Source organism: Myxine glutinosa, chromosome 2, assembly GCF_964187855.1.
Source record: "Myxine glutinosa chromosome 2, kmMyxGlut1.1, whole genome shotgun sequence".
NCBI classification, from domain to species: domain Eukaryota; kingdom Metazoa; phylum Chordata; class Myxini; order Myxiniformes; family Myxinidae; genus Myxine; species Myxine glutinosa.
Window position 1 is genome coordinate 32,492,020 of NC_136262.1, and position 11,614 is coordinate 32,503,633.

Here is an 11,614-nt window from a genome sequence, read left to right on the forward strand (position 1 = left end):
AGGAAAGTGCCCCCTGCAGGTTAGCTCTGTGCCGGTGAAGAAAGCGCCCCCTGCAGGTTAGCTCCGTGCAGGTGATGAAAGTGCCCCCTGCAGGTTAGCTCCGTACAGGTGAGGAAAGTGCCCCCTGCAGGTTTGGCAAGTACCCTATTGCAGGTTTGGCAAGTACCCTGTTGCAGGTTCGGTAGTGCCCTTTGTTGGGTACGCAAGTGCTCCCTTGAAGGTTAGAGCAGGCATTTTGAATTGTTCATTGCTGGGGATTTCACACCTCGTCTTCACCAAAGGCATTGTGGGATATGTAACATCCATTAACTAATGCCAGCAGATGGGAGACCAAGCCGAACGTCCCTCCGAGGGAAGGCGCATTTTGTGATTCAAAGTCCATCCCTGGAAAGCACCAATTCAAAAGTTTATTGTTGGGTCGGGAATCAAAATCAGACGAAATAGCTCAAAAGCAAAAGTCAGGGTGCTGCCTCTGCACGTTGCTGTCCGACATGAATAGGGTATTATGGTTCATGTGTTCAGATGGCATCACCATGGAGATTGAACAATGTTTCTCCTTTAGGAAGAAGGCTGCAGTTCAGATGGTATAATATTTCATAAAATACACCTTCCCGGCTGCTAATGAACCATCTTGGATCATTTCCCCAAGGAGCACGAATTTTCAGCCCAGTAGTGAAGTTCGCTGTAGTACCGATCAGTCCACGGCCTGGAACAGCGACCCATTAGGCCCGACACGACCTCAAACTGTTCCCCGGGGATGAGTCCAAGCTCGGGGACATCCACCGGCCCTGAACCGATCACGGCTCCTGGTACGCATAGGCCCCTCGAAGCCTGTGCTGTTGGTGGTGGTTTTGGTGGTGCCACGGCCAGGTAACCGAAGAAGCGCTTCACGTTGCTGGCAGCGAGGGCACGCGCGTGGTGCTCCAAGGTGTGGTCGAACAGAGACCTCTCGTGCGCGCGGTACTGGTGTCGGTAAACATCCTGCAGGTAACCACGTGGGGACCTGCAGGCTGTGTGGTTCGTTTGGTGGTTAAGGGGTCACATGGTGTTTATAACTATTACATACCAAAAACATACCTGCTCGTAAACATCTGTTTGACATTATAGTAGGAAGTGTTTCATAAAATCAGCGCAATTACCGTAAGAACGTCATGATAACTGTTAAATTGAGTAAACATCAGGAGTGTCCCAACACCAATCAGCTACTTATCGCTCGCCAAGCCAACCGTTCCTTATCAACCATTTTATTGGGGCGCTTGCTTGAATGCTTAAGCTACTTGGCGAACGCTCTACTAGCTGATTGGTGATGGAGCACACCCCTGACCTTTCATTCTGATTGCACAGAATTATTATAATAATAATAATAATTCATTTATTTTGTATAGCGCTTTTCATGAAGCCCAAAGGCGCTTTGACAGAGTGCAAAACATAATGCATAACAAAACATGAAAACAACAATTGCAAAAAGACAAGAATCAATAGTGAAATATTTAAAGCAAAAGGAGGGAGAAGGAGAAGTGATAGTCAGGGGTTAAATGCTGTGGGTTGAATGTTGAATGCAGTGCTGAACAGGTGGGTCTTGAGTGATGTTTTGAATGTGGTGAGTGAGGAGGAGTCTCTGATGGTGTGAGGTAGTGAGTTCCAGAGGGTGGGAGCAGCGATGGAGAAGGCCCTGTCCCCCCAGGATCTGAATTTGGTACGGATGGGGGGGGGGGGGGGGTCGGGAGGTTGGTACCAGCAGAGCGGAGGTTGCGGGTGGGAGTGTGTCTGGAGAGGAGGCCAGCCAGGTAGGATGAGGCCAGGTTATGGAGGGCTTTGTAGGTCAAGAGGAGGATTTTGTACTAGATTCTCTGGGAGATGGGGAGCCAGTGAAGCTTGTAAAGGACGGGGGTGATGTGGTCACGGGTCCGGGAATGGGTGAGTAGACGGGCAGCGGAGTTCTGAATGTATTGGAGTTTATTGGTGATTGTTGAGGGTGAACCATAGAGGAGGCTATTGCAGTAGTCCAGACGGGAGGTGATGAAGGCGTGGATGAGGGTTTCTGCAGCCGTGGAGGAGAGGGATGGACGGAGACGGGCGATGTTTTTCAGGTGAAAGAAGGCTGTCTTTGTGATCTGTTTAGTGTATTTGTCGAAGGAGAGGGTTTGGTCAAAGATGACGCCAAGATTCCGGATGAGAGGGGAGGTGGATACTGGGATACCGTCGATGTTGAGGGCAAAGTTATGGGTGGATGTTGTGAGCGTTTTTGGGCCATCTTGGGCCATTTTGGGTTTGGGAGTGAGGTATTGAATAATCGATAATAATAAAAGGGTGTGTGTGTGTGTGTGTGTGTGTGTGTGTGTGTGTGTGTGTGTGTGTGTGTGTGTGTGTGTGTGTGTGTCCTCCTTAACTCCAAAACCATGAAACCTAGTGGCATGAAAGACACATGAAAGTCCACTTGGAGTTTGTAAAAAACCACCTAAAGGAGTCTCAGACTGAGAAACAAGATTCTGTGGGCTTTCATGTGTCTTTCACTGAGGAGAGGCTTCCATCTGGCCACTCTGCCATAAAGCCCAGATCGGTGGAGTGTTGCAGTGATGGTTGTCCTTCTGGAAGTTTCTCCCATCTCCACACAGGATCTCCGGAGCTCAGCCAGAGTGACCATCGGGTTCTTGGTCACCTCTCTTACCAAGGCCCTTCTCCCCCGATTGCTCAGTTTGGACGGGCGGCCAGCTCTAGGAAGACTCCTGGTTGTTCCAAACTTCTTCCATTTAAGAATTATGGAGGCCACGGTGCTCTTGGGAACCTTCAATGCAGCAGAATTTTTTTTGTAGGCTTCCCCAGATCTGTGCCTCAACACAATCCTGTCTCTGAGCTCTGCAGGCAGTTCCTTCGACCTCATGGCTTGGCTTTTGCTCTGATATGCATTGTCAGCTGTGAGACCTTATATGGACAAATCAATCATGTCCAATCAATTGAATTTACCACAGATGGACTCCAATCAAGGTGTAGAAACATCTCAAAGATGATCAAGAGAAATGGGAGGCACCTGAGATAAATTTCAAGTGTCACAGCAAAGGGTATGAATACTTATGTAAATGTGATATTTCAGTTTTTTCTTTTTAATAAATTTGCAAAACTTTCTAAAATCCTGTTTTCTCTTTGTCATTATGGGGTATTGAGTGTAGATTGATGAGGGGAAAAATGAATTTAAACAATTTCACCATAAGGCTGCAACATAACAAAATGTGAAAAAAGTGAAGGGGTCTGAATACTTTCTGAATGCACTGTAAATACATCGAGATTGGCTCCTATGCATCCACGGTGCATGCCACCCTACACAGTTCTATTTCCACTATGGAATTCCATCACCTACCCCCACAAACGTAACAATACTTTATGGACATGCTCACATCATAATTGTACATACTTTATAGACGTACTCACATTCGAATTCTACATACTTTATAGACGTACTCACATTCTAATTCTACATACTTTATAGACGTACTCACGTTCTAATTCTACATACTTTATAGAAGTACTCACATCATAATTGTACATACTTTATAGACGTACTCACATTCTAATTCTACATACTTTATAGATACTCCTCACATTCTAATTCTACATACTTTATAGACATACTCACATTCTAATTCTACATACTTTATAGACGTACTCACATTCTAATTCTACATACTTTATAGATACTACTCACATTCTAATTCTACATACTTTATAGACGTACTCACATTCTAATTCTACATACTTTATAGAAGTACTCACATCATAATTGTACATACTTTATAGACGTACTCACATTCTAATTCTACATACTTTATAGACGTACTCACATTCTAATTCTATATACTTTATAGACGTACTCACATCATAATTGTACATACTTTATAGACACTCACATTATAATTGTACATACTTTATAGACACTCACATTATAATTGTACATACTTTATAGACGTACTCACATCATAATTGTACATACTTTATAGACACTCACATTATAATTGTAATACTTTATAGATGTACTCACATCATAATTGTAGATACTTTATAGATGTACTCACATCATAATTGTACATACTTTATAGATGTACTCATCATAATTGTACATACTTTATAGATGTACTCACATTATAATTGTACATACTTTATAGATGTACTCACATCATAATTGTACATACTTTATAGATGTACTCACATCATAATTGTACATACTTTATAGATGTACTAACATCATAATTGTACATACTTTATTGATGTACTCACATCATAATTGTACATACTTTATAGACACTCACATTAAAATTGTACATACTTTATAGATGTACTCACATCATAGATGTACTTTTACATGTAGAGTTTAAAAAAAAGCGGTAAAACATTAGGAGACATGAGTAATACCTTTACACCTTTGTGTGGCTCCATTGAAAGCACCTTCGATACAATTACGTCAAAATTGGTTCGCCAGTCAATCCCTTCAGGTATTACACAATGGAATGTCTTCATGTGTTTGGGACATGACATCTATCTATAATTCCAGTAATCTCTGTGTGTATGTATGTATGTATGTATGTATGTATGTATGTCTGTTTGTCTGTGACCGCTGTTTCTCGACAACTACTGGTCCGATATACTTTAAACTTGCCAGGTATATTGCTGGGGACCCGAGGATGTGCCTTTTCAAGGTTTCATATTAATCGGAGAAGTAGTTACCGAGCTATGTCCAAAAAACGATTCAACCAATCAGAGAGCAGCGAGCTATCACGTGTGCCGAACGTGGCGAACAGACTCTGCCTCGGACGGCACATTTGAGAGCGTATTCATTTATTTCACGTTGGCAAACTATGTTGGCGTTCAACTATGTTTTAAAACTAATTAAAACTAATTTGCGATTCATCGTAACTGCGATATGCGACCTTCCGGACAGTGAAGACTGCACTTCCGGCAGCCAATCACAGAACGCGTTGTTGCGTAGGCGTGGCCGATGTGAGAGCGAGCCGAGCCGAGCGCGTGTGCCATTACGGTTCGTAATTCGATTTCTTCCGGAGAAAATAATAATTTCTCGATTTCTTATGCGCATTATTTCTCCCAATTCAGTCAGAGCGAAGGGTGGAAGCGAAGAGCGTTGTTTTTTTTGTTTACGGGCGTACGGGCGTACGGGCGGGGTAGAGCGTACGGGTAGCGTTTTTTTTTTTTTTTGGCAAGGAACGGGCACCCACGTACGGGCATGCCCTAGTACTCACAATGGTGGTAAGCTGGTGCCACAGTCACTATGTGGGTCGCTTGATCATCATCATCATCATCATCATCATCATCATCATAATCATAATAATCATCATCAGCATCATAATCATGTTGCATTGGTAGAGAAAGAGACCACATGGGCCAAGCGATGTTCTCTTCTGATTTGCGACATCTCTCAGCCTCCGCTCTTGGGAATGACCTAGCTGATGGCTTCACTGGAAAGGTCTTGGAGAAGATGTTCTGGTAGGATTATTCCAACCCCCCCCCCCCCCCCCCACCGCCTTCCATCAAAAGGTTCCACCATTTTGTAACAACGTTTTTTCTTGGATTAAGGAACTTAACGGAGTGTGTAAAGAGGCCTTACTAGCTAGACTTCAGCAGAATGGCGGACATGTTTTGAAGGTCGTCATGAATCAAGCACGGTGACGAAGAAGGACATTGGAAGACATCACTGGACCTTCCTGACGATGGACAAATGAACACAACAATGTAGGATTTGAACCTGGAACCACATGAGCATCATGAGGTAAGTGCTGAAGCATCATGGCGACGCTTTATAGATGTAATATATGGCGATGGAATACCTTGGTGGGTATAGCTCCCCCTGATATAAGAAGAACGGTAGCCAGCAAGAAAGAGCGACTCCATCAAACATCAGATGAGAAGCACTCTCTGCATGGTCAAACATCTACACTCAGCTGCCTAAAGTCAAGGAAGAGCTTCATGAACAGTGTCGTTTCATTACAATCAACCCCATCTGAAGCCTGCGTCGCTTTGTGGAAAGACAGGCTTGCCAGACTCGAACAAACCCCAGCGATGGAAATTATACCTGGTGAAAGCCTTCCCACAGGAGCTAATTATTGCAACTGGACAACACGGAAGTGCCTTAACAGACTTAGGGCTGGTGTAGGTCGTTCAAAGGTGTCACTAAACAAATGGGGATATACAACCAGCCAGACAACTTGCGAATGTGGAACTGAGCCACAGACCATGCAACATCTCCTGCAATGTCCATCGCTAGAGGAACCCTGCACTGTTGCAGATCTTGCTGAATTCAACAAGAAGGCGCAAAGATGTGTCCAGTTTTGGCTCGGCCATGTGTAGACTGTCCGTGGACACGATAAGAAGAAGATGGCGACGCTCAAGAACTCGCTTGTTTATTGCTCGGTTTCCCACGATTTTCTAAAGCTTATTAAAGTCTCGCTATAATAAATGTCTAATTTGTGGAATGGCCTGCGCTTCTTGTGTGCACTCCATGATGCGCAGAACCTGCTCCTACAGGGAGTGTTGTAATTCAAGGAGAAGTCCAAATTGCTACAAGTGAATACAGACACAACTCGACATTAAAAACATTAGGTACAAATTATCTGGGCCTAACGGCACAAACCGAGCCAGGAAAAGATGAACTTGAAAATGAAGAGTAAAATGTGATGAGAAAAAGGAATGCGCAGCAGGAAGAGCACACACATGGTTTGGAAACCGGAAACAGGACAGGAAGAGGACACTCATGGTGGTGGGGAAACCGGAAACAGGACAGGAAGAGGACACACATGGTGGTGGGGAAACCGGAAACAGGAAGCGCACACACATGGTGGTGGGGAAACCGGAAACAGGACAGGAAGAGGATACACATGGTGGTGGGGAAACCGGAAACAGGACAGGAAGAGGACACTCATGGTGGTGGGGAAACCGGAAACAGGACAGGAAGAGGACACACATGGTGGTGGGGAAACCGGAAACAGGAAGAGCACACACATGGTGTAACTGGAAACAAGAAGAACACACACATTGTGGGGAAACAGGAAGAGCACACACATGGTGGTGGGAAAACAGGAAGAGCACACACATGGTGGGGAAACCAAAAGAAGGAAGAGCACACACATGGTGGGGAAACAGGAAGAGCACACACATGGTGGGAAAACAGGAAGAGCACACATATGGTGGGGAAACAGGAAGAGCACACACATGGTGGGGAAACAGGAAGAGCACACACATGGTGGGGAAACTGGAAAGGTGATCTACTGCAATCAAGGTATACTGCACTTACCTTTAACACACATTACTCCAAAGATAAAAATGCTGCAAAGTCCAAGCAAAAGCCACCCGTACATCTGAGATGAAATACAAACAGGTTTACCATTAAACTGGATGATTCTCACCCAGAAAATCATTCACACTCGCAATGGCTTTTAACATCGTCGTCCACACATTAAATTCTTCTGACGGGATTTTTAGCGATTAGTCTGTTCGAACACCTGCGTAGGTAAAAGCGCTTCACAGCATATCACTATAAAAACAAGACCGAAAGTCTCACAGTGGCGCAGCCGGGCTTGTTTGATACTTTAGTTGAAGAGTTGCTCACAGACTTCCTCTCCAGTCGTAGTCAACGTGTGGCCCTGAATGGGTTTGTCTCATCTCCTCTTCCTGTCCAGGCTGGAGTTCCTCAAGGCAGTGTTCTGGGCCCTGTGCTTTTTCTGGTCTTCATCAATGATCTCTCTGACTCTCTTGATAATCCTCTCTATCTTTTTGCTGATGACTCCATTCTCTGTCGCTCCATATTTCAACCATCAGATCGGCAGCAGCCTCTTCGCTCTCTCCAGACCTGAACAAAATCACAAACTGGTCAAACAACTGGAACATGTCTTTCAATCCTGACAAATCTCACACTCTTACTATGTCTCTCTGGAAAGACCGACTGGAAAACCCTCTCATCTACTTTCTCAACAATCCTCTCAAAGAAGTTCTGTCACTCAAGCTTTTGGGTCTTACTATCTGCCATGATCTTTCCTGGGAAAACCACATTTCCAAGCTGGCTTCCAAAGCCAGTCACCGTCTGTGCATCCTCCGTCGTGCGAAGTCCTTCCTTGGCACACCTGAGCTCCTCACCACATACAAGGCTTTCATCCGCAGCTCAATGGAATACTGCTCTCCCCTCTGGGCTGGTGCTCCTGCCTCACACCTAGCTCGGCTTCACGCTGTTGAAACCAAAGCTTTCAGAATCATTGGAATCTCCCGCGATGAAGCTGATTCTGAGGGCCTTTCACTCATTCAGCGCAGGAAGGTTGGTGGTCTCTTAGTCTTCTACCGACTCTTCTCCGCCCTAGCTCCCCCAGCTCTGTCTGTGCTCTGTCACCCAAATATTCCTCCAAGACGCACAAGAGCTGCCAGAAACCCTCTTGCTCTTCTGGTGAAACTGCCAAAATCAAGACTCTCTGCTCACCTTCACTCCTTCATTCCTCTTTTCTCCCACCTCTGGAACAAACTCCCTCACTCTCTTCAATCCCACTCCACCCTCCAAGTCTTTAAAACAGCTGTTCACCACCATCTCTTATCTTCCCCCATCCAAAACCTTGATCTTTTCTACCCCCGCTAATTTCACCCCAATTCCACTTTTTTGAAATACCAACTTCTGTCCAGGAAGTCCTTGGTGTCCTTGTGTTTTATACTTCTCCCTCCCCCCCACACCCCCCTTCCCATGCCTCCTCCCCCCGGGCCCTCTCCCTTCCACACATCTCCCTGCTCTTGGATGTTGTGTTTGTGTGCTTCCCCATCTCTCCCCATCTTGTCTTCCGCTCCCTCTTTTTGGGTATTTTGTTTGTCTGGTTGATTTGTTTGTGAAGTAAATGTTAGCTCTTTCACGAGCCTCGATTCAGTATACAAAAAAAAAAAAAAAAAAAAAAAAAAAAATATTCACTCCCTGTGTCGCATTCATTCTCACTCTTACACTCTGTATCACACTCATTCCTACTTCCACCCTCTGTAAAACACTCACTCTTTGTGTCGCATTCATTCGCACTTGTACCTCTCGCTACGGACCTTTCACGAGCGCCCGAGTGCCATCGCGACCCCAAGCTCGCAAAAATTCTTTTTTCGCCAAACATCCTTCTCCAAAATCTCCCCGCACAATATACAGGCTGACTCACCTGGGCAATTCTTCTTCTTCGCTCCAACACCACCTGCAAATCTTTATTGGGGTTATTAAGCACAGCATCGTGATGTGAGCACAGACTTTGCACATTTTCCATCTTTTCCTCCCGCTGTTGCTCTACCAAGTCCGTCTCTCCAATCCCAATTTCCACTATTGTTGGTTCGATTGATTCGATTTGAATTTCTTCTTTCTTTCCCTCGACGACCGCTGGTCCGAATAAAATTTCCTTTTCTACCTCGGCGGTCGCCGGCTTCCCCATACCCCGGGTCGCGATTTCTACCCTGGTCCACTTACTTGCGCTTTGCTCCACCTCGCTCAACCCACGCTTCTCAACCCGCGTTACCCCGTCGCGTACAAATGCGCCCCTCCCGCCTGCCATGCGGTCTATGTTCTCCCCCACATTTTTGTATGCGGTCACCCATTCTATTACAACACCCTTCAATTAGATTTCCCAATTCTTTCCTTTCCCGGGTGGCTCTATCCCCCTTTTCTTTCAGGAATGCTTGGAATTGTGCCAGGAGTAATTGCATGAACTCTGGCATCGCGGGCTCGGCTGCCGCGACCACGTGCGAGGCGCCATCTTGTGCGCCTCCAACCTCGTGCACGGCGCCGCCATCCTGTGCGCCCGCAGCCCCCTCTACCACATCATCATCGCTCTCCTCCTCCCTCTCTCTCAATTCCTCCCTGGGGTCCTGGGTTGCCTCTAACCCCTCATTCTCCCCTACCGGCACCCGATCACCTTGATCATCCATGGCGCGACTTTAATTTAGGATATTACACAAAATTTCGGCCACTCGTAATTTTGACCAAATTTTTAGTTTTAAAAATTTGGTTCGGGCCTCAAATCCCACTCCCCGACACCAATTGTTACGGCCAATAGCACAATTGGTGTCCAAAATTTGGTCTAAATAAAATTTAGTCCCAGGTTCCAGATCCCACTCCTGACACCAATTGTTACGGATCCGGGGGACGGCACTCCCGTTAGCAAGGGGTGGGGGGTTAATCCCCTTGTCCTGTTAAGCTGGCCGTCCGACCGGTCCTGGGGGTATCTCGCCACTCCCGGTCAGCGCTGAATAGGGTAGTAGGCCAATTCTTGCTATGACCTAAGTACCAGCGCCTTCCGGTAAGCGAGGAAATACTCCCGCCCGGGCCGCAGCATAATGGATGGATTGCGCTGAGCGAAGCGAGCTGTGGCGCGGGCCATTAACGATGAGACTAAACCCGATTAAAAGCGGTTCGGCCAAAATCGCGCCACAGGTACTCAAATGGGGAAAAGACAAAGACGATCGGACGAGAATGAAACCAAAAGAATAAGGAGGAACAGGTATTTATTAATTATTTACAACAAACCAAAGGAAGAGCAGGAACGAAAGTAATTTACAGAGGAAGAAGAAGAAGAAGAAGACACAGCACAAACCTTAAAACAGTCTTACTTAAACCCAGGACAATACAGACAGAACAAACTCACGTACACGAATGGGAATTGCAGGCAGGAATGGCAGGAAGGATGAGGGGCAGACGGTCCACCGAGCTGGTGGGCAGGGAGGTCCGGGGATCGCGGCACGCCATCGAGGTCCCGCTTGAACGTCCACGCTCCGGTTCAGTGGCGAAAAAACCCAGCAGGCAGCGCGGTTGGTATCGCCGACGAGCGCGCCGACTCTCACACGCCGAAGGATGTTCGCGCCAAAAATGAATATGTAATGTTCGCTCCTCTCTCCCTCCTCTCTCATGGACCTCCTCACGCGTCTCTACAGTGCTCCTCTCTCATGGGCCTCCTCACACGTCTCTGCAGTGCTCCTCTCTCATGGGCCTCCTCACACGTCTCTCCGGTGCTCCTCTCTCATGGGCCTCCTCACGTGTCTCTCTTCACTCATCTCCGTAAGCAGTCCCTCACAGTTCCTTTTATTGGCCTTGGCCATATCAAGCCGCCAACTCCGCTGACACGCCTACCGGCTGGCTCACCTCAGCGATGGTTGGTTGGTAAGGGCTCTCTGACTCCACCTTTGATGACGAGGTGGTGCTACGCCCGTGATCCGGCGGCTCCTCCCCCCTTCTTCTCCGAGATGGAGCACATGGAAAATTGAGTCTTGCGGGATAGAAAACCACTCGCACCGCTGGTATAGAAAACGAAAGGGGACCTATCTTATTTGATTGATGCAACGTAGAGTCAACCTATTGGAAACACAGCCTTACCTGAAACATCATAGTCATATGTATCCTCGTGGGCCCAGCAAGGTTCTGTCCACGTTGTTCATATGGATAGTGGGTCTGCAGAAGATCCGAGCCCAGTTGAGGATATTTTAATGGTCACACTATCTCCAGATGTCTCGACCACCATGGAACAGATCAATGCTGTACTGACATCCTACCTGAAGCGTATCCTCGCAAATATGAACATCCACGGTAACTTGGTAACCTTTTAGGTTAATAGTGCTGCGA

The 11,614-nt window shown here is 46.5% G+C and overlaps 1 protein-coding gene across 1 annotated transcript; it reads right to left on the reverse strand.

Annotated features, from left to right (window-relative positions):
* Positions 1–221: 221 nt before the first annotated feature.
* On the reverse strand, positions 222–9,133 carry LOC137421901 (uncharacterized). Its single transcript, XM_078772774.1, has 3 exons — positions 9,050–9,133; positions 7,295–7,358; positions 222–1,010 (listed from the first exon to the last, which is right to left on the reverse strand). The coding sequence occupies exons 2-3, from the start codon at positions 7,356–7,358 to the stop codon at positions 637–639; spliced, it is 438 nt and encodes a 145-aa protein (XP_078628900.1). The 5' UTR covers positions 9,050–9,133; the 3' UTR covers positions 222–636.
* Positions 9,134–11,614: the final 2,481 nt, after the last annotated feature.